Source organism: Phoca vitulina, unplaced genomic scaffold, assembly GCF_004348235.1.
Source record: "Phoca vitulina isolate PV1807 unplaced genomic scaffold, GSC_HSeal_1.0 scaffold1, whole genome shotgun sequence".
Classification (NCBI taxonomy): domain Eukaryota; kingdom Metazoa; phylum Chordata; class Mammalia; order Carnivora; family Phocidae; genus Phoca; species Phoca vitulina.
In genome coordinates this window covers 231,896-255,846 of record NW_022589704.1, presented here as the reverse complement: position 1 = coordinate 255,846, position 23,951 = coordinate 231,896, and the positions used below count along the sequence as shown (strand labels likewise).

General features: G+C 45.4%; 1 protein-coding gene across 1 annotated transcript in view; it reads right to left on the bottom strand.

Moving 5' to 3' along the window:
• The window catches only part of LOC116647154 (contactin-associated protein-like 4), a 149,137-nt gene that overhangs the window by 114,841 nt on the left and 10,345 nt on the right, over positions 1 to 23,951 (bottom strand). The window contains exon 2 of the mRNA XM_032428352.1: positions 5,803 to 5,913. Coding sequence (XP_032284243.1) covers positions 5,803 to 5,913 — 111 coding nt within the window. The remainder of the gene's footprint in view (positions 1 to 5,802; positions 5,914 to 23,951) is intronic.

The following is a 23,951-nucleotide window of genomic DNA, read 5'->3' as shown; positions in this document are numbered from 1 at the left end:
TTGGTAGGATTCATACATGAATAACTGGGTTCTAAGACTTGCTTTGTGAGAAGTTTATAATTATGACTCCAATCTCTTTACTTGTATTAGGTATATTCAGATTTTCTATTTTTTCTTGAGTCATATATAGGTTTGTCAATTTTATTAAAATTTTCAAAAATCCAACTTTTGACTTTGTTGCTCTTACCTATTGTTTTCTGTTTTCATTTGAATTTCCATTCATTTCTAGTTATTTGCTGAAATGGTCCATCTTTTAATATCTTGAACATGTTAATTATATTTGTTTTATAGACTATGTCTTATAATTTTATTATTATTAATAAAGCTCTGTTTTCTGGGGCGCCTGGGTGGCTCAGTCGGTTAAGCGTCTGCCTTCAGCTCAGGTCATGATCCCAGGGTCCTGGGATCGAGTCCCACATGGGCTCCCTGCTCGGCGGGGAGCCTGCTTCTCCCTCTCCTGCTCCCCCTGCTTGTGTTCCCTCTCTCGCTGTCTCTCTGTCAAATAAATAAATAAAATCTTAAAAAAAAAAAAAAAAAAAAAAAAAAAATAAAGCTCTGTTTTCTTTCTTTGGTTTTCAGTCAAATCTTATTACGAGCCCTTTTTTCCATTTCTAAACTAGATAGTTTTATTTTTAAAATGTAAAAATACTATTAGGTTCTGGATGATTTACTTTCTTCCAGAGTTAATTTACTCTTGCTTCTCAAAGCAGTGGCAGCTCAGTCCAATCATGGGTTGGGCTTTTTTCGCAATGAACACGGGTCTTTCTGGTTCGGCCCAAAGTCTGTGGTGTGTTCAAGGGCCCCTCCTCCTTGTTGGCCCCTGAGTCCCACTTTGGGGCAGCATCCCACCAAGGCGGGGAGGTCCTCCGCAGCCTCTCAGCCTGTCGCTGTGGCTTTCACTTCAGAAAAAGCCGTCAGCACAGTGGCCGCAGAGACAGGCTTTCCCTCTCCTGATCCCGGCCCCACGGCCTGGAAACTCTCCAGTATCTTCAAACACTTAAACAAACATTCTGTCTAGGCTTTCTGGTAATGTTTGGTGGCAGAAATGTCTGAAATGCCCTTGGCAGCATTGGTGGAAGCCACTGATTTGGGAAAGAAATGCAAGTGTTTCACGGACGCCAGTCACCGTTGTGGCTCGCTGGGATCTGCATGCATAGCATCCTTCAGGCTGGCCTCCCCACCATGACAGCTCAACCACAGCTTCCGTGGCACCACATGCCTAGGGCACAAATCCAAACGTCTTTCTGTGAAAGCGGCTGAGTGAACTGGGGACCGTGGTCAAGTGGAGAACGTACCCCCATATCGGATTCCCCCAGCCCTGGCCACGTGACACCCAAGGACCATGGAGCTACCCCGTTCCAGATTTGTCTCTGGGGACTTGAAACCCGTCCACATGTCCGTGCTGTCCCGTCTGCGGTCAGCACTCCTGGCTGTGGTGTCCCCGCCTGGGTGTCAGGTCCAGCCTCCAACAGGCACAGACCTGTCATGACTTTCTCAGGGAACTGCTTCCTGTGGTAAAATAAATCTGAACTGAACGGGAGCATCTCCTTGCCCCTTTCATGAGCATTTTTGCAGACCGTTTTAAAAAAATTTCTCCGTTAAATTTAGTTCACACTTAGTTGAAATTGCCGTTCTGTTTGCATATAATGTAGAGGGAGCGTTGAATTGGATCTGTCAGGTGGTTCCTTGACTGATGAATGATCTAGAACGTCTTGAACACGTCCCAGGATGTTCCCGAGAGGCTCAGGCCTCAGGGCTGGGACGGGAGGCGGCTGCCCCACAGCCTGTCGGCACATGCGAGGCTGATGGCTGCCGGCACAGCCCTAGTGGACCTCCCACCACTGGCCCACAGGTGGGGTCTCCAGGCCAGAGCTGGCTGGGGACTTGCCCTGGGGTCACCTCCGTCAACAGTGCTCGCAATGCTCGCTGCTGCCTTCCTGTGTCCTGGGCAGAGGGGCATCTTTCTCTGCATCCATCTCCCCCCAGAGACCCCTCAGCGGGTCGGGGCCTGGACAGATGCCCTTTTCAGTAGGTAAGAGATTTGGAGGAAACCTCTTGCTGGTGCTCTCATTTCCTTTGTCATTCCTGCACCCGAGTGCCTGGTTGGGTTGCTGCGTGGGCAACCCCTTGCTGACCCTGTGGATGCCTCATCTCCGGCCTGAGATTACCTCACAATTCAGCAGCACTGACGGGAAAGGACCAATAGGCTTCGCTTCCAGAAGCATCACAGTTCATGATACAGCGCAGGGAAATGGTGAATGGAGGAGGAGACACTAGGAGCTGTGGGAGCGACGCAGGTGCCTCCCGGGAGCACTGTTACAGCCGACTGACCCTCTGCTGGGGAATCCTGGATTATTCCTTCGGAGCTACGGGGAACCGAACTCCCTCGACCGAGGGAAAGACGGCAGCGTGACCTGCACAGGGAGGCTTGGCCTGCCCACAACTCGGGGAGCCTGGACTCCTCCCCCGGGAGATGGGACACGACTGTCCCAGGGCCTTGGTGCCCCTCACGTGGGGTGTCCCACATCACCTACCTCCTCCCCCCCGACACAGAACAAAAAGCAGTGAGTGGTCTGGTTAGAAACAGCCTGTTTTCTGCCTGCTCCCAGACCTGCAGTGGGAAGACCTCATGTTTTATGGGCTTCTGACTCTGAGAAATTTATTTGTTGGTGTATTCATTTGTGTTTGTTTATTCATGTTCAGATTGCCTGCATAACCATCCTTCAGGGCCTGATCCAAATCAAATGAGAAATGTTGAAACAATAGACGCTCCACAGAGCCTTCAATAACTCACTCAGTTTGCAATTCCCCTGTGAATGCTGCAGGCCATCCGTGGGGAGAAAAAAGTAAAACCCAATCAAAAACAATGAATTAGCAAGTAAAAGATAATTAAGATGGGCTGTTTTAAGCTTAATTAACATGCAAATAAAATTCATTAAAGTTGATATCTTGCTTCACTATGAGCTGTAGGAAAACAGTGGATTAAAATGATTTTCACTCATGGAAAATCCCGGGGCTCGCATGCCCAGGTGGGAAATGTGATTCTAACCAACAAATGGAGAGTGTGCTCACTTGTCATTTGCTAAACACGTGCACAGACTGAAGATAAATTTAGTGATTTATAAATGGTGTCTCTATTCTTTGTGAAAACTTTGAAAGAAACTAATTGAAATATAGACTTTTCTGTATTATTTTCAAAAGAAAAACCTTATGCTTCTCTTAAACTGGGAACGATGACTAGGATTCAAGTGAGAACGAGCAGTGGATTTTTCTAAAACATCTCTTCTTTTATTGCATTTTATTGGCATGAAGATCCCTCCCCTCCTTTTTACTGTGACAGTTTTGGGTGAATCCAGCTCATCCTGGAGAAGAGCCTGCAAAGGAATCTAATCCTGTCTTTGTGTTTCAAGATAATGATAATCTGCGTGCAGAGATGTTTGACACTCAGACGTAATGGAGCTCAAATAAATATCATTTGGAGAAAGGAAAAGGCTGAGAGATTAAGCATGCATGGACCGCTCATTCGAGTGCACCTCGGAAGGACGCTGGTTCTGGGGGGCTGCTGTGACCCTGTGTTTGGGAGGCTGGGGGCCCGGGCCCGGGCCGTGGAGCTGGGGAGGGGTGGCAGCACATAGCCTGGGCTCCCAGGGCCCCATGGGAGCCCTTGTTCAAGGGCCTGGGAAGGAAGGCCAGCTGGGGGTCCAGCCCAGGGGTCCACGCACGCCAGAGATGGATGAGCAGGACAAACACGAGGGCAGGCAGGCCCTGGGAGGGGGACTTGCAGAAACCCAGGGTGTCACCAGAGGGTGGCCAAGGGGAGCTGGGTTTCCTGGCCTGTGGTCAACAGAGGCTGTCTGTGCTGGGAAGCAGGGGGCCACTGTGGTTTCACTACCAGCCACGCTTATCCATACGATCAGTAACCAGCACTGACACGGCTCTCATCTGTAAAACCCCAAAGTTAACCCAGTAAATTTGAAGATCCGATTGGGTTCCTTACAAGATTCATGAACCACCCTGTTTAGCAAGCAGAGGGGAGTCCCAAGGAGCTGCACAAAATGGACGTTTTACAGGAAGGAGGTGAGGCAGGGAAATTATCAGCAAAGGAGAAGGACCGTTCTTTCTGGCTTGCCTCCCTTTGAGGGAAGGGCAGAGGGCCTGACCGTTAAGACTGCATCTGGGGGAGGTTGAAACTGTGGTCAGGGGGTTATCCGGCCCAGTTTGTTGGCTTGGCCTAAGCCACACCTTTCTGGCCTGAGGTTTTCTTTCGAATGCATCTGAACTTGTTTTCCAGAACAGAGGCTGGGGAAGCTTGCTTTCCTTGAACCCAAACCACTTCCTCACCTAATTCTGCCCCTTCAACAGCAAACAAAATGAAATAGAAAATCATCAGTGTCAACACGTCTACACATCTATTTTGTAATGAGCACTTTGGTGGGAGTATCTATCTGTCCATCTATCTCTAATGAAAATCTCAAATACCTATGAAATCCTATATGAATTGCCATAATTTTTTATGTTGTGAATGTTCACTGTACTAAATGTTGTCAGATGTTGAGCCTCAGTGCTCAGGACAACAAGAAGTTAGAAAGAGCAGAGGGAGTGATTTTAGAAGGCGGGCTGAGGAATAGGCTCTCATTTCTGCAGGGGTTTTCTGGGGGACTGGAGCCAACCCACTTCCCTGGAATTTGCGTGCAGGCCGCCCGCCCTCCCATTTTGTGGCAAGGATCGCGGCGAAACCCTCCAGTGATGGTAAGCTTTGTGCAGAGCTGCTGAAGACGACAGGGTTTCCTGCTCTTCTCTGCAACCCGCGCACGGCGACACCCCAGAACCGAGGGTTCAAAGGGGTAAGCAGAACGACCCTGACGAGCTGGGGGGTAGCATTACATTCCCCACTCCTCCTCCAGAGACGTCAAGGGAAGAAACGGAATGACCGTCTTTAGTTTTAATTGGCAAGTACCTGAGACTGCTTTTCTAGCCTCTGTTGTAAGGAGGAGGATGGCCCACTTTTCAGCCCCTGGAATGGGTCTGGTGGCCTCACACGGCAGGAAGGCTGCTAATTGGCTGAATTTGAGAGGTCAGTGTAATCACAGGGTATTAGGTGGGAAGGAGGAGGCAGAGGAGTCAGAACCAGGGAGACCCCGCAGTGCTGGAGATGGAGGGAGGAGCCGAGCCAGGAGAGCGGGCTCTCAATGCGGCCGCCCAGGAAAGGCTCCCGGCGCCTCCAGAAGGAACAGGCCTCGCCAGCACTTAGATTTCAGCCTGTGAGACCCGTCCCAGACCTTGGACCTTCAAAACCATAACATAATACATCCGTGTGGTTTTAAGCCACTAAGTCTTTATGGAATCTGTTATAGCGGCAATAGGAAACTAATACACCTTCCAATTTCTTTGTCCAACTTGAAGACTAGTAATTAAACAGCAGGGTTAACAGACTCCTAGAAGTAAGTATTTGTGAAAGAAAAAATATTCTCCTAGATAAGTAGCTTGGTATATTTAAAGGTATGTACATATTCTCGTGACTGGAACGTTGGCATGATTGTGTGCGACATTCCAGTTCACAGCTGTTTCCGGCGTGGCTCGCTCCGTGGCCCCAACACGCACGTGGAGAGAGACCAGCCTTGGTGTTCTTTACGTGCAAAATCTCACTTGGGAACATGCCTACACACCCAATACTTGCTTGGAGTTTTACTTTCTGTGCCACAGATAATCCACTCACAATACTTTATCAAAAGAAATGCAGGAATTGTTCAAAGTCCGTGAGCCGGCCGCTGTGGATCAACGAGAGGCAGCCAGCTGACTTACCGTCTCTGCGGTTCAGTCTCGCAAACCCGGGGCTGTGGCTGCTGGACAGCTCGGAGGAGCCGCTGAAGGAGGAGGCAGGCAGTGTGGACGCCAGCGGCTGGTCACAGCCATCTGTTGGGGAAAACACCCACTCAGGTTAGCACGCTTTGCAGCCTTGGATGGTCAGTGGCCTAAACGTGGCAAACCCAAGAGCAAACACCAGTCTAAACGGGGAAGGTTAGCGGCTCCCATGGGGCGCACTTGGCGGGAAGGCCCAGGGAGCACAGGGCTTTAGAGGCTCGCAGGTACCGGGAAAGTGCCAAACTAACAAGGCAGGCAAGTCCCTAGAAGCAGCCGGACCACAAGGGGGCTGGGCCTGTGAGCTGCACCCTGGTAGTAATCACATTTCTATGCGCCAGAATGGTGAAGCTACTTTAAAAGAGTCATTTATAATGACGACAAAAACATAAGAGAATCTTTCTCGAAAGATATTCAAGGTTCCCTGGAGAAAATTTTCAATTTTTGTTGATGGATATTACACATGGCGTACGTAGGAGGGAAGCTAGGCCATGTCCACAAACAGCGTAATCGGCTTCTGGATGCATCAAGTTGGCCACTAGCGGGCTGACCGTGGCCCCGTGGCTGCTCCCTGACCCAGCAGGCCGTGGGGCTGGGTGTCCACAGCCACGCTCCATCGCCACGTGGAGGTCGTGCCCAGGAGATGGGCTCACGCAGCCCAAAGGCACCTGTGGGTTCCCCAGAGGAGTGCCCGTGTCCCCATGCCCCCCACTCCTTCTCTCCCAGCCTGCGGCTTTGCAAGGAGCTCCTGTAGTCTGCTGACAGAAGAGAGGAAGTCCGGGGCCCCGGGGTGCAGACGGCTCCGCAGGACACGCAGGCCCCTCCTGGACGTGGGCAGCCATGGCACGCGGCTCCTCTCTGGGTCGTCCCTGTGGGACGGAGGGGGCAGGACGTCCTCCCAGTGGGCAGGACCTGGGGAAGCACATGCCCGCGTGCCCCCGTCTGCCCGCAGAGACCAACGCTGAGGCTCCGTGGGGCCCCATTCTCTGGACCATTGGACCGGTGCCTAAATCTTATGAACTGCGTCCTTGCAATAGAACCCTTCACAGACATTTTTGTACTGGTTCTGCTTCTTTTGTTGAGCCCTACCTGTTACGCAGAGGAGGATTCTGCATTTTGAAAGATGCCAATTCTCACTCTGTTGGTTCATAAATGTCCCTAATCCCCACATCAGAAGGGCAGTGATGGGGAGTTAAAGGGATGGAGTGAGGTTTGATACCTGAATCTTCCAGAGTAATGAGAAAAATAAGCAGCTTTCAGAATGTGAAATAGAGTCGGGAGTACACACCTTATCCCCTTGGGTATGGGGACTGTGGGTTATTCGATTCTGTGCCTTCTGCAGAGACCAGTCGATTGCCAAGAGACACACACAGGTAGATGTTCTAACAACGTAAGGGTGGTTTGAGAGCCTGGACGCTCAGTCATCCCAGACTGGAAACGGCCCCCCCGCCATGGACCCGTCTGCCTGGGCGCGTTTGGAGGACATTCTGCAAGTGTCCCTGACGTGGGAAATGAGATGGAGCAAGTACCTGTAGTCCCTCCTCTCTTCCTACACCCAAACGTCAGCTGTCACCTGTGAAAGGTGAAAGTCTGTCGCAAGAAATACCCTTACACAGCCCAGAAGCAGTGCCTTTGCTTTCCTGTAGACAAGCTTCCATTCAGAACCAGTCGTGTTACATATGAACGTGTGCTATCCTGTGATTTTAGCAGAGCTGCAAGGTGATTGTTGAAATGGACTTAAAAATCACCCAACGGTCAAGTTTTATACGCACATAGCTTAAGATGAAAGGAGAGAAGACATATGGAGACACCTCTTTAATAGGCAGATACCAACTCCTGCAAAGAATACAGCGTGAAGCTCTGCCCACAGCCCTCGTCCCAGAGCTTCCCAGCCTGCGTGGTCCAGCCCTTGTGCTTTCAGAGCCGGTCCCCGCTCCTGACCTTCCCCACCGAGGCCGGAGTCCCCGACGGCCCCCTGCTCAGGGACTGACCAGGGCCTGTGGACCCTGCGGGGTGAGGCCGCGCCTACCCTGTCATGCTCGGCATCCCACTCAGGGAGAATCCGGTGGAGGAGGGGGAGTGGGGCCCTCGAGTTCCCGGGCAGACAAGAGGCAGGGACGGTCCTCTGGGGTCAACATGCACCTTGTGGCCAGTCAGCAGGGCGGGCTCTGCGCACCTTCTCAATGGACCGAAGTCGGTGTCCGCAGCTGGTGCACTTAGTCGTGCACGAGTACGTGTGTGTCAGAGGGGCTCACACACGCACCCACATCTGGAGTCATTCCCTGTACCAACCACGGCTCCCCTGAGGGAGGAGGAGGCGCTGGGATCAGGCCAGATACCGAAAAGCTTTAGCAAATAACTCAAATAAAGAACTATGGGCTGTAAGATCAGTAAAATTGAAGACTCCAATTTCTGAATCTGAATGAGATGGTGATGGTAACGAACCCTCGTGCGGTCCCTCGTCCTTCACAGTACGTGAAGTCGGCCCATATGCAGCACACCGTGAACTTACACCGCAGAGAGTCATTCAGGTCTCCGTCAACCTGGGAGAGAGACTACAAGCTCAGAATGTCCAGTTGATGTTCTTAAAATATTACTTGGGCTTTGTTGTAAAAAATAGAAAATTGTATCTTTTCAAAACTAGGTATACTTTTCTCAGAGTCCATAAAGATAAAATTTATCTTAAGAAAGAATACCACTTAAAATTAAAAGGTGGTTGTTTTCTGAATTTCTCAATGAAATTAAAGCAAAAGTGGTGCTTCCACAGATGGTCAAACGTTCATGTGGTGATGAAATGTCTGTGTGTAGGGTCTGCACGGTGTGTGTGGAACAGAAGTTAAGGCATGAAAACCACACATAGACATAAATCAAGGATGCATGCAAAAACACGAGCATTTTACTGTAAGACAGACCTTCCTCCTTGCCCTCCTCAGGGATTTGTGCATCGAAAGAACCCCACCACGCAGTTTGTGGGAATAAAATGTGGCAGATTTGCCTGACTCTGAAAGAGCCATAAACAAGTGAAACAGGTAAAAAACCCTGAGACACTAACGGAACATTAGACCCTACTACACCCAGACCCCAATCCAAAGGGAACAGGATCAGGGGGACGTGACCCGGAGCGGCCACTCTGGAACCCGCCCGGCTGTGCCCCTGGAGCCAATTTCCCGCCCGTCTAAGAGCAGAAGGCACCTCGGGCCCACACAAGGCCACGAGAGAGTCCACGATGATGTTACTCAGAGTGCGCCAAAATGGAAACAGCCCCGCATGCCCAGCCGCCTTAGAGCAGATCAACAGAGGAAACCACACGGAAATTTAAAAAATTCCTCCATACAAATGGCGTAGATGAATCTGGGGCATAATGCTGAGCAAAATCAGCCAGCACCACTGGTGGGCTCCGTGGCTGGCCGTGGCGAGGGGCGCACGTTGTCTGGGGAATGGCTGGAAGCAAAGAGGGACCGTGTGTGGCTCCCACGGACTCTCGTGAAGGAGACAGTTACTCCAAAGGGCTCTGGGCTCCTATTATTAATAACCAGATGTCAGCGGGCAGATGTGTGAAGACATCTTAAATGGGCATTTTAGAGAAAAAAGATGAAGTGATTGAAAATGTGCACCAGAATGGAGAGCCACGCGGCGCCACGTACGTTTGCTTAATGAACAAAGAACAGGTTGCTCTTCTTACAGCAAATCAGTGGGAAGGTTTGCTTACATCTGGCTCATACCAGCCGTGATAGACGGTTGACCTGAGCCCAGTTACATCTGGGAAACGCGGCCTCAGCCCCAGGAGGGCCGCTGCGGACCAAGCAAGGCAGGGGTCTCGGACCCGCAGGTGTGCTCTCGACCCGCGCCGGTCTCGGTAGCCCTGACCCTCCAGCTACCGTGAGCGTGGAGGGGGTGCCTTAGTCACAGAGACGAAATACATAAAGTCCTGCAAATGTATCTGGGTACTTCTGTGAATACTATTCAAGTATGTATTCAAACTGGAAGTAACACAATAGAACTACAGGTATCGAGCACTAATGTCACTTGTCAATTAGCACGGCCTCCTGATGACTGGTACCAGGTTTTGTGCTGTAAGAAAACCAGTGACACAAATATACAGACACCTTTCAAGGGAAAAACCCCCTGCTTCCTCTGTTCTCTGGCAGCGACTCTGTGGGCTCATTTATGAAAAGGGGAAGCTGATTTATTTATAGCTTTGCTGAGAAAGCAGAGACGACCTGACCTTGCAGGTTGTTCTTCACAGCCACACACGTCCAGGGCACGTTCTGGAGCTTGCTGCTTCTTTTGGCCTGTCACCCGGAGGAAGCAGGTGCCCCACAGCTGCACAGAACAGAGTGGGAAGGGTGTGGGGGGGCGTGCTGGCCCCCCTCCTCACGTGCTCCTCTCTGCGTGCTAAGGAGGGGGCATCCGTGACCTCCAGGGACAGGGTCACAGGCCCCAGGACGTCCGAGGGCCACGCGCGCGTCGGCACTCAGAGAGAATGTGTGCAGGCACATCCCTGTCTGCAGGTCACACCCAGGACCATCCCCCGAGCCTGGATGCGGGAGCCCTGGCTTAATTCCCACCCAGTTCAGTGCTGGGAGCGTGTGTGTGCAGCTGCAAATCCCCTGCTGCGCACACATCTAGGCCACTCTGTCTCCCTGGCTTCCCTGCGGCATGACCCACAGCTCCGGGAAAGCAGCTCTTTTCCCAGGTGGGATTTACTCTCCTGCGGCCTAGCAGGTGCAGCAGGGAGGGGCTGCCAGTGACAGGAGGGCCCCCCACACGTACTGTGTTCGGAGAGTCTCTCTCTTCTGCTTACGGGAAGGAAGGCAGTACACGTCCACAGCTCCAGAAAGAATTCCAGAAGCGACATTTTATGGAAGATATTCACAAATCGAGTGAAGTCATAATTTTCCAAATTTGCACAACTTCATGCAGTAAAAACATTAGAAATAGAAACAGCTAGACCAGCGGTTTCTGAACAGAAAGGGGGTTTGAATCCTTCTCAAAGTGGGACCGGGTCTGGAGTGGGCCCAGGCCCTGAGGACCCAGCGTTCCGTGCAGACCAGGCCGGGCAGCCACCACCAGTCAGCACGTGTGACTGCCTGAGGGGGTGGTTGTGGCCACGCCACACAACAGGTGTGAGGATGACAGCCAGGGCTGGCTGGACCCGGACCGCGAGACAAAGCAGGAGCCGCCGCAGCAGCTGAGGCTGGGAGGGAGGGAGACCCTCAGGTGGGGCAGGGCCGCCTCAGCCGTGTCAGAGAAGATGTGTCAAACACCCAGCTATCTGCATGCCCCCGTCACACCTGCTCACACCACAAACACACGCACACACTACACACGTGCTCACCGTCACACCTGCTCACACCACAGACACACGCACACGCTACACGCCTGCTCACCGTCACACCTGCTCACACCACAAACACACGCACACGCTACATACGTGCTCAGTCACACCTGCACTACATCCATGTTCACACCACAAACAAACACCTCCGTGCTAGCTGTGCATGCACACCACTCATCCGTGCATCCATGCTCACACATGTCCTCACACATTGACTCCACACGCACACACACACACGTAAAAAAATATTTCTGTTAACCTGCAATGGATTCACTGTTGTTATTTTTAAATGAGTTAAAAAATTAATATTTTAAGACATTCCTAGTTTTAATGGCTACTTTGGTGAATACTGATAGATACAACCCCAAAGGCAGACACTTGCGGGTCCCTCAGTAATCTGGAGGAGTGAAGGAATACTGTGACCAAACACTTTCAGAATGCTGTGTAATGCTGTTCGGTTCTGTTTTTAGTGTCTTTTCACTGCAAGTTCTGTGAGCTTACATACTCAAACATGCAAATACTAGGCAAACACTGAAGTAGCCTCTGCAACATAATCATTTCACTTAATTATTAAATTTATTCAAAACTACGCACCATTCCCATTACAAATTCAGAAAATGAGATCATTTAAAAGGGGTGTGTGTTTGGAGAGCCCAGGGATATTAGATCACTTTGAATAAATGGTGTCACTTCTTGTTCAATGAACCCATGGACACTAAACAAGCCCCTACTTAACGTGTTTCATATTGTTTTCATGAGCGAACAGATACAGGTGAGAATTTACCTGAAGAGGCCACTTGCGGCAGTTTTCTTTTGGACCTTCCCAGGTGGCAATGAGAAGTTGAAATACTGCTTTTACTCAGAAACCAACGGGATTCACGGTGTGTAGATTCCTACAATACTTTCCTGTATAAATCTGAACTTATATCCATAGATTTTAGGAAATATTTGGGCTACCAAAATTAAATTCATTTACAGGAACATTCAGATCTTTCTCAGAAGATACAGCTATTGTATGCTTATGGAACTTACACTAAAAAAAATAAGAAAAACAAATTCACGATGCCTGATAAAATTTAATGTTTTACTCCATTTGAAGGACTATGCAAAATAGCTGACAATTTGAAACCTTCACAAAATTTTAATGATAAGAATTATTGCTAACACCATGTAATGCTACTAATAACCTCCAGAAATCACTTTTGTTGGGCAGAAGACGTGCTCATCATGCTCTAAAATAGTGGAGGACGATGAAGTCGGCTGCAGGGCTGTGAGCCATGAGATGCAGTGTTGGGAGTGGGCAGAGAGAAAGTGCATATCCTCACCATCTGACGTAGGTAGCTTCACACACGCGCATGTTTTCTCTTAGCTATAATCATTTTTGAACCAAGAAATAATGTATTCAACTGATAAGATGGGCTCTTTTGTTGCTGAACATGAAGGCATCTTTGCTAAGACATTGCCAGGTACCTGGCTGATCAAGCTGTTTTTTTTTTTTTTTTTTTTCTTTTTTTTTTCTGGCACTGCAACAATAATCTTACCAATCTTATCAGTGGTCCCTCCAGCTGTGTAGACATTCCTGGAACCAGCCTGTGTGTGTCCTGTAGCTCAGATCCCACCAGCAAATACACATTTCAAAGGAAAGCATACTCTGGGGAGAAAAGCCCCAAGTGCTGATATTCAGTGATCTCATCCAGAAATTCACGAAATATATAAAAAAATTGCCATTGTTTTAACATCAATACTTTAAATAACAATGGATAAAAGCTATTCAATTTGTAATATAACCAGTAAAAACATAATACAGTGAATATGGATTTTCTTTCCAAAGAGAAATAATCCATCTCTGATTTCAACTGCAACATTAAAAACACCCCAAGTTATACATTCCACTAGGAGCACAGTTCCGAGACAATGTGCAAACCTCAATTTAAAAATACTTCATTGTTAAAAAATGCTAGCCATCATCTGACCTCTTTGTGAGCGGTGATCTTTTTGCTGGTGGCATTCTTACCCCGATGTTGGTGGCTACTGAAGACTGGGGGGCTGTGGCAGGTTCCTAAAACAAGACAACAACCAAGTTTTCCGCATCGACTGACTCTTTCACGGACAATTTTTCTGCAGCAGGACATGCTGTTTGATGGCATTTCACCCACAGGAGAGTCTCTTTCAAAACTGGAGCCCATCCTCTCAGACGTATGCTGCTTTATCAACTACATTTATGTGATGTTCTAAATCCTTGTCATTTCAACAATCTTCACAGCATCTTCACGAGGAATAGTTTCCATTGCAAGAAACCACTTTCTTTGCTTGCCCACGTGAAGCAACTCCTTGTCTGTTCAAGTTTGGAGTATACTCCGACTGCACAATCACCAGATTGCAGTTCAGTCCCGTCTTCAGGCTCCACTTCCGGTTCCAGTTCCGCTGTTTCCACCACACCTGCAGGTGCTTCTCCACCTTCCTGAAGGCTTAACCTTCCACTTGTAAAAAAATATATATACACAAAGTGCAATAAAGCAACGTGCAATTAAATAAGGTATGCCTGTATGTGCTGGTCATTTGCTCAACATCTGACATCCTTGGCCCCATTTTTTAAGCCACACTCTCTCTGCCTCTTAGGGTCTGGTGCCATCTGGTATTTTTTAGCTGAGGTGGCAGACAATGCTGAGCTTTGCCCCAGCCCATGGCCCGTGACCCTGGAAAACAGAAGCCTCTACCCATTGTGTTCTGAGAACTACTGGCTACAAAGAGCAGTAAGATGAGACCCATGCTGCCCCCTTTTTAATCTAGGACATAGACCCTCCAAAGTCCTTCTTGGTGATTGATAGCTGAATGCTTGTCCCACTGATCAATCACAACAACCCATGTGCTAACCACACTTTGGTTCTGCTTCTCTCCTGCACCCAGATCCCTGCGCCAGCTTGAGCCACAGGGACCCCTCCCGAGGGCAGGCATCAGCTTGAGCCACAGGGACCCCTCCCGAGGGCAGGCATCCTCAGGAACATTCTCCAGTGATGCCTCTTTGGGCCAGGCCTGCTCTTCCGTGTCCCCCACCTGGGCCTGTAAGCCCTGCTCACTTCTCCCCTCTGCTGAAATTCCTTTGTGCCTCACCCTGGAGGAAACCCACACATAATAATCCTGTCTTAGTCAAGATTTATTTTTTTGCTGGACATTACAAGAAGTTACTTTTAATTTTAAATATAGATCTAAACATAAGATTTCATTTCGCTATGTATTTTTCCTGCAAAGTTGCCTCTTATTTCTCAATTTTCCTTAGTTTTCCTTTTTCTTGTCTTTCCCAAGAGTGCCTGCAAGAGTTTTCTGTTGTTGTTGTTCAGAGAGCACCTAAGGATGGTTATAATTCTACGTTCTTGAATCTCAGCTTGCTTGTGTTGTGATCTCATATTTGTTGATAGTTTTGTTGTATAAATAATTCCCATTCCAAAGTCATTATTCCTCAAAATTTTAAAGCACACAATGATCTTTTTGGCCCATCTTCTGATAAGATGTCTGACTTTTCCTCTCCAGGTTATTTTTGCAGGTTATAATTGTTGCTTGCTTTTGCAGAAAATTTTGGAGCTTTCTCTTTAACTTAGAACTTAGATGGTCATTTTTTAAATTTTATTTTGTTTTCATTTATTTGTTTATTGTTTTTCATTTCTCAGCATGAGTTAAGAATCATCAACCTAAACCCTCATGTTCCTCAGTTTCTGGTAAACTTTCCCACGTGTTTCTCAGATCTGGGGACTGTCCTGAGACATGGCAGGGGTCCTGGGGTGGTGGCTGGCAGCACATGGCAGGGGTCCTGGGGTGGTGGCTGGCAGATGTGGAGTGTAGGTTCCCCCACAGACTAGCAGGGCCTGACTCAAACCCCCCATGGAGCCATGCAGGCGGAGGGTCTCCCATACTACCTACCGTGGAACAAGCCCAAGCTTTGCACCCACTCCCCACGTGCACACAGCTGGTTAGAACAGCTGCAGGGACCCTGACAAATACAGTCTCCAGTGTTCACTTTTGTGTTTGGATGCACAGTCACCCCTTACTACCAGCTTCTGTGGGTTTCTCTGACTTTCCCATCGACTCTACTGTACATTTAAACTAATTATCAAATCTATTGTCCAGGCTTTCCAACACTCCACAGAAACCCAACACACTGCTCCGTCTGCATACCAACAATGCTTGCATTTTGGCTCCTTGGACAAGTGTTTGGTGTCGAGTGTGCAAGGAAGTCTGTGTGTGCAGGGTGACTGCATGCCCTGGTAACCTCTGCTCCCTCCTGTCTCCTACTCCCAAATAAACTACACAGACCACAGATTTTCCTGGTTCCTTAGTAACCCCTCCCACTTCCCCTCATCATGCTCACAATACTAAAACACATCACAACCACCATCATTACCATTATCATCATAACAATCAACACCATCATCATCATCATCACCATCCTCACAATCATCATCACCATCACCACCATCATCTCATTATCAACATCATCACCATCCTCACAATCATCATCACTGTCAATATTATCATCACCATCATCATCATCACTATCATCACCATCACCACCGTCATCACCATCATCATCATCACCATGATTACCATCATCACATTCATCATCTCCACCACCATCATCATCATCATCACCATCATAATCGCCACCATCATCACCATTTTCATCACCAGAAAATTATCATCACCATCATCATCACCATCATCACCATCACCACCCTCATCACCATTTTCATCATAACTATCACCATGACAACCATCATTACCATTATCATCACCAGCAAATTATCATCACCATCATCATCATCATCATCACTATCATCACCATCACCACCATCATCTCATTATCAACGTCATCACCATCATCATCACTATTATCGTCACCATCATTACCATCATAATCACCATCATCATCATCATCATCTACTGGTTACTTCCTTTCTTGAAAATAAATCAATTTAAGTGGATTAGTATTTTTGAATACTTCAGGTAGCATCTGCCTAAGGTCTCACGGGTGATACATAGTATTTGGACCAAACCACTATAGTATTAGCTCAAAGAATAATTAAACTGCCTCTTCAGCAATTCTGGAAGTATCTGTTTTGGGGTGAAACATAGGATTACATGGAGAAGACAACATGAAGATCTCCACTCACATGAGCAGCTTTCAAGTGATCTGTTCAAGGTCCAGCCACTGTGATGATAACCAAGCCTAAGGTTCACACGGATTCTAGATATTATTTGTCAGTCTCTTTGACAGTTCTCAAAAAAAGAAAATGCACACTATAAAACCTTTCTCAATGGATAAAATCAGAGGACAAGTCAAGTAAGGAAACTGACAAGGATTTCCCAAAACTACTTAATAGATGTAATTTTTGAAGGCAGACATATCTAAATGATTATCATGTTTTGATCTAGTAAAACTTCCCTTTAAAACCACATTTGTAAATCCTATAATTTCCAGAAATAAAACCTCTGGGAGTTGGAAGCCATAACATCTTATTCTAATGGTGATCAAGTAATTGTATATGTTCACACACTCATACATGCATATGTGTGGATACTTTTTTCCTTTATTTTGTGATTTAAAATTGTGAAGATAGTTTTCAACGTGTTCTATTAAATAAGTGTGGAATTTAAGCATTCCACAATCACTATTGTAAAACTACTGAAAATGACAAGTGTCTCCTGCTTCCACCACCCTCAGGTCATTCTGCCAAAAGTGCTCACCAATGGGAACATGGAGGGGGGCCACCTCCTGCCATGTCCCTTCCTGGTTTCACTGCTTACAGTTTGGTTGTCTCACAGGCAATGAAAGGAAACTATTATTAAAAACTACAACCAACTGAACATGCTGTGGCTCAGAAACTGGATTTACTGCAGGCTTCCAAGGGCTATAGAAATATGTTGTAAAACCTGCATACAAATCTCTTACTATTTCTAAATACTGGAATTTCATTTACCAGATAAATAGAAACTGAACACAGACATTTAAGCAAGAAATGACATGCTGTATATATGAAGCTAGGAAAAAATGTATCCTTACTTGTGCAATATCATATCATATTAGAACTGGTCCTACCCCCTATGTATGTGCACATGCATGTGCCTGTGTGCATGTGTGTGACTATATCCACACACACTATACATACATATTGCAGTTATTTTAAATGTTATTCAACCAAAATGACCTAGAGGCTATCAAACTTCATTTTTCTCCCCAAAGAATATCTTCCTCTGGGAAGCATTCAGTCAAACGACAACATCCTCAGGCGGCTCTGAAGTCCTGAGTACAGACATCACAGCCATTAAGCAACCCATCAAAGAAGTGGGAGAACAGGCCAAAAGTCAGCCATGTGTTTGTTCTTCTGAAATGCACCCAGACTCGAAGAAAAATTACTTATCTCTTATTTCCTGAGTTGAGGAAACATCTTTGCAATCATTTCACATTCAACATGCACTTTTGATCTGAGGGAAAATGAGTCAATTCAAACTCATTTGATTACTTGACTTTGTACAATATGAACAAATAGTCTCTATCCCTCTGAATTTGTTCTGCTTCAACTGAGCAATGAAATCTAAATTTAGCATTTCCTAATAAATACAATTCAAAGACTATGCATACTACTATTCATGTCTTTTTATTAGTTAGAAAATCAGTATCTTAAAGAGTAATTCTAAAACTTTATAACAGAAATACTTGCTTAACCAGTGGTCTCTATATTTTCCCGAGCTCTAGTTAATTCTTTAAATATCTAATCTATGAGCATGCACTTTATGATATATTCACTTATAATATTTTCAAAAAGAAACAAAAATAGAGTCTGATCCACCAAGCATAGAAAGCTAATAAGAAAAAACGTCAATTATAATATGAAGATATTTATAACAAAGTCATTAATTGGATAAATTAAACCATTGAAAATATTAATCTACCAGTTCCAATATGAACAAGGTGTGGAGATTGTCTCTGGAAGCTGGAGAATTTATAATTACTTTTTGAGCATTTTCAGAAACTGGGGGCTCGGTGCCCATTCTTCTACTGGGGGAGGATGCATGGGACATCATGGGATCTTGAAATTGCTCTGTAAGGTGCATGTTCACAGGTGTCTACACTTCCAAAAGAGCAGCAGAAAATAAATTCCAGGGTAATAGTGGCTGTCTGAACCCAATCTCTTTGCACAAACACATACACACACAAATGATAAGATGACTAAGAATTACAGGCATAACCACATTTGGCTCCTGCCTGTAACACCACCAAGAGATAGAGTGCACCAGGTGTTTCAAGTTAAGCTATTAGAGAAGTGAACTGGAAGAGATTCCAGTGGTATTCTTACTGTGTGTGGGTGCAGAGTAAGGAGTGGGGACCTAAGATTCTCCAGAGAAAGTGGAGAAGAAAATGGAGAACAGAGTCAACAACACAGAGAAAACCACCACCTGCAAGAGAAGTGCAGTGCAAAGTATTAAAATCTTGCACACAAGGGGGAGACTTGGACATTTAGAGCACCAGGGAACCAGCTTGGGGTGAGGAGGGCTGAGGACTGGGGATGACAATTCAGGTGAGAAGGAGATGAATGGAAGAGGAAGCTGCTTCTTGGAGCCAGAATTGTGAGAAAACAGGAGGAAGAAAGAGGAGAAATCATGTACAGTATTTTGAAGAAGATGGGACAAGGCACACCATGGCAACCCTTTCTCCTCTCATCACCACCAACAATGTCATCCATTACAAATTTAAACTTAATCTTACTGCCTGAGGAGGGCATTTATGGACTAAGATCCTGTCCACAAGGTGCTGAGGCATAAGATCAATCAGAACAAATCCATGTCAACAACTGAGAAGAAAATGTAAAATGAGGATGAAAACATTTCAGCTAATGAACACCTCCACCCACCAGAATAAAAACCCACCACAGAACCCAGGAAAGTTATGATGTAATATCCCAAACTAAAGATCCTAAATCCTCAAACAGAAATCTGTACATAGAAAAAAAGTCTAATTCAGAAATTTTAAAAGAATAAAAATGGACAATATAAAAGAAATCCAATGAGTACTGATTGCATTCAGAAAAAAAAAATATATAGAAAGAAATATACAAGACTGTTTTGTCAATGAAGACACATTTACAAGATGCTTAAAAAAGAATATTATTCAAATAAAATTTTAATAAAGGACATTGAAGAACTAGAGAAATACAATCAAGTGAATGAAAATAAGATTTTAAAAAGTGAAATTATTGAGAGAAGAAGTTGCCTAAATGGAAGGTAGAAAAAGAAAATCCTCTATCTATCTATCATCTATCTATCTCTCATCTATCTATCTATCTATCTATCTATCTATCTATCTATCTATCTATCTAAATTCCTGAAAAAGAAAAATGTAAAAGCAATGGGAAAGAAACAATATTTTAACATGTTAATCCATTTTAAATTTCTGGAAATAAGAAAATAAACCCCTAAATCTTCATTTTGAAAGGAACTTCCATGTAAGGACCCAGATTAGATTCAAGGCATGTTCTCCTTAAATCATTAGAATTAAATGCAACATAAAAAGGCAGGGCCTTTAGATAAAATTGACCACATTACTTATAAAGGTAAGAAAATTAGATTGATGTCAATTTCTCATGAGCTGTGGAACAGCACGTTCAAGAAGCACATGGAAAGGAAATTCAAGCTGAGGATTTTATACCCAGCCCAGTTATCCTCCAAGTGCAAGGTTGTAGAAAATCTGTTCAGTGCTCATGCCCCTGTGATACAGGGCACAAAGCCATTCCTCTGGAATCTACTGTGAAAGCAGCTCTCTGGGCAAGATCTTGGAGACCCTCAAGGGTCCATAATGCCAAACCATTTATATAAACATATTAAGATACCATTTGTCTATCTACTCTAATTTTCTCAAAGTGTACCACAGAGTTTTCCAGAGGATTCATGAAACATCCAAAAATATTTAAAAGAGCTATCAAAATACTCCTCCTCTTCCCACTGACATATTTGCTGGAGGCTAGCTTTTCTTCATAAACATCCACTGGAACAACAACAACAAAATCACAAGCTAAATGAAAGAGATGAGAGAATCTAGCTGTCTTCCATTAAGCCCTATATTAACATTTGCAAAAGTATAAAACTAAGCTACTTTACTATTTTTATGCTTTGGAAATGTGTTTATTGTTTATAAAATATTTACTGCTAACATGTAATTTGTTTCTTATTGTTATTTTTAAATGTATTAATTATTAATAGTACTAACCTACCATAAATAAAAGCTTATTGGGATCCTCATAATATGAGTGTAAAGGCATCCTGAGCCAAAAATATGAAAGCAACTCTACTAGAGAATGGGTTTATCCAGTCTACAAATGACTGGAAACACTTTAGGACAAAGACTAAGTAGAAAACATTTAATGTATTTAGTTCTAGATCAGAAATTGAAGCCAACATGGAAATATGGATGGAAGGATAGCATATAAATATTGTATGTTCTGAGAAAATAGGAAGAATATAAGAAAAATATGGGACTAGAAGAGAGAGGAAAGTAGAAGATCATTGATTATTGTATTGATAATAGATACTACTGAAAACTTATCTACCAGATTGTGAAAATTTGTAAGAGTATCATAAAAGATGTCACTACAAAGGAAACTAGTAGAACAAAAACAGACCTTCCTAAGTAGCTATAGAAAATAATAATAATAAAAAGAGCAAACAAAGACAATCTCAGGGAGTAAAAACATATTAAATATACATAAAAACATAGTAATTATAGGACACAGCAATGGCACAAAACATATCAGCCATACCAATATGTATGGGCTTAACATGATTATTAAAAAGAAAAAAGAGGGGGGCGGAGCAAGATGGTGGGGGAGTAGGAGACCTGGATTTCGTCTGGTCTCAGGAATTCAGCTGGATAGGGATCAAACCATTCTGAACACCCACAAACTCAACAGGAGATCGAAGAAAAGAATAGCAACAACTCTCTGAACAGAAAAGCGACCACTTTCTGGAAGGTAGGATGTGCGGAGAAGTGAATCCGAGGCGATATTCAGGAAGATAGACGGCGGGGGAGGGGGCCTCCATCGGCCGCTTCTGGTAAGTGATAGAGCCACGGAGCACAAAATCGGGACTTTTAGAAGTCTGCTCCGCTGAGGGACGTCACTCTGGTGGCTAAGCGGGGGGTGGAACCCTCGCGGGACAGTGTGGTCTCAGGACCCTCGGGGTCACAGAAAGACCGGGGGTGCCTGAGTGCGGCAGAGCTCCCAGGGATCGGAGCAGGGAAGCCGGCTGCAGAGACGGAGCCGAGGTGCGGGCTCTCAGCGTGGGGTTGCCATAAACCGTGATCCACGGCACAGCCGGGCCACTGCTCCTCCAGCAGGGACCCAACAAGCGGCAGATCCGGGGAGACTCACCTTCTTCCCCCGGGAGGAGCGGCGGGAGCGCACCGCGGGGATCTGCTGGGTTTGGAGACTCCACCCGGGGTCGGGGGCCAGAGATAGAGACGCATGGTCACAGGCCGGGTGAGCACGGAGTGCGGCCGGAGATTGGGGAGACGGGAGTGACTGGCGGCTTTTCTCTGGGGGCGCACTGAGGAGCGGGACCCGAGTTCTCGGCTCCTCCGGGGCGGAGACTGGGAGGCCACCATTTTCACTCTCCGCCTCCAAAGCTGTACGGAAAGCTTGCAGGGAACAAAAGCTCCGGAGAGCAAACCCGAGCAGGTTACTTAGCCCGGACCGGCAAGGGCGGGGCAATTCCGCCTCCGGCAGAGACATTTGGGAACCACGGCAACAGGCCCCTCCCCCAGAAGGTCAGCGAGAACAGCCAGCCAAGACCAGGTTTACCGATCAGTGAGAACGGCAGAACTCCAGCGCTAGGGGAATACTGCACAGAGAATCCATGGCTTTTTTACCATGATTCTGTAGTCTTTCAAAGTTAATTTTTTTTTAACTTTTTTTTTTTGAATTTTTCTTTTTCCCTTTTTCAATCAACATCTTATCAATCCCTTTTTTAAAAAACATTTTTATTTTCATTTTTAGAGTCATATTCTATCCCTTCATAGTAGTTACCTGTATTTTTGACATATATATATAAGTTGTTCTCTCTTTAAAATTTTGAGATAGTTTCTTCTAACAGATCAAAATATACCCTAAATCTCTAGTGTATGGTTTTTTTCTATTCCCCTGCCTGATCACATTCTCTCCCGTTTTTTTTTTTAAATCCTCTTCTTTCTTTTTTCAAACAACTTCTTATCAATTCCTTTTATAAAATTTTTTATAATTTTCATCTTTACAGTCATATTCCATCCCTTCATCATATCAACCCTTATTTTTGTACATATGTAAGTTTTTCTTTCTTTAAAATTTTGGGAGGCACTTTCTTCTAACAGACCAAAATAGACCCAAAATCTAGTGTGTGGCACTGATCTATGTACCAGCCTGATCATATTTGATCATAATCTTTTTTTGTTTTGTTCTGTTCTGTTTTTGTTTGTTTTTATCTTTATCTTTTTCTTTTTCTTTTTTCTCTCTTTCCCTTTCTTTTCCCCCTGCTTCAGGTCTTTTCTGATTTGTTTAGAGTATATTTTCTGGGGACATTGTTACCCTGTTAGCATTTTGTTCTCTCATTCATCTATTCTTCTCTGGACAAAATGACAAGACGGAAAAAATCACCTCAACAAAAAGAACAAGAGGTAGTACCGACTGCCAGGGACCTACTCAATACGGACATTAGTACGATGTCGGATCTAGAGTTCAGAATCATCACTTTAAAGATACTAGCTGGGCTTGAAAAAGCATGGAAGTTATTAGAGAAACCCTTTCTGGAGAAGTAAAAGAACTAAAATCTAACCAAGTCGAAATCAAAAAGGCTATTAATGATGTGCAATCAAAAATGGGGGCGCTAAGTGCTAGGAAAAGTGAGGCAGAAGAGAGAATCAGTGATATAGAAGACCAAATGATGGAAAATAAAGAAGCTGAGAAAAAGAGAGATAAACAACTACTGGATCACGAGTGCAGAATTCGAGAGATAAGCGACACCATAAAACGAAACAACATTAGAATAATTGGGATCCCAAAGAAGAATAAAGAGAGAGAGGGGCAGAAGGTATACTGGAGCAAATTATAGCAGAGAACTTCCCTAATTTGGGGAAGGAAACAGGCATCAAAATCCAGGAAGCACAGAGAACCCCTCTCAAAATCAATAAAAATAGGTCAACACCCCGACATCTAATAGTAAAACTTACAAGTCTCAGAGACAAAGAGAAAATCCTGAAAGCAGCTCGGGAGAAGAGATATGTAACCTACAATGGTAGAAACATTAGATTGACAACAGACCTATCCACAGAGACCTGGCAGGCCAGAAAGGACTGGCAGGATATATTCAGAGCACGAAATGAGAAAAATATGCAGCCAAGAATACTATATCCAGCTAGGCTGTCATTGAAAATAGAAGGAGAAATAAAAAGCTTCCAGGACAAACAAAAACTAAAGGAATTTGCAAACACGAAACCAGCCCTACAAGAAATATTGAAAGGGGTGCTCTAAGCAAAGAGAGAGCCTAAAAGCAACATAGACCAGAAAGGAACACACACAATAGACAGTAACAGTCACCTTACAGGCAATACAATGGCACTAAATTCATATCTTTCAGTAGTTACCCTGAATGTAAATGGGCTAAATGCCCCAATCAAAAGACACAGGCTATCAGATTGGATTAAAAAACAAGCCCCGTCGATATGCTGTCTGCAAGAGAC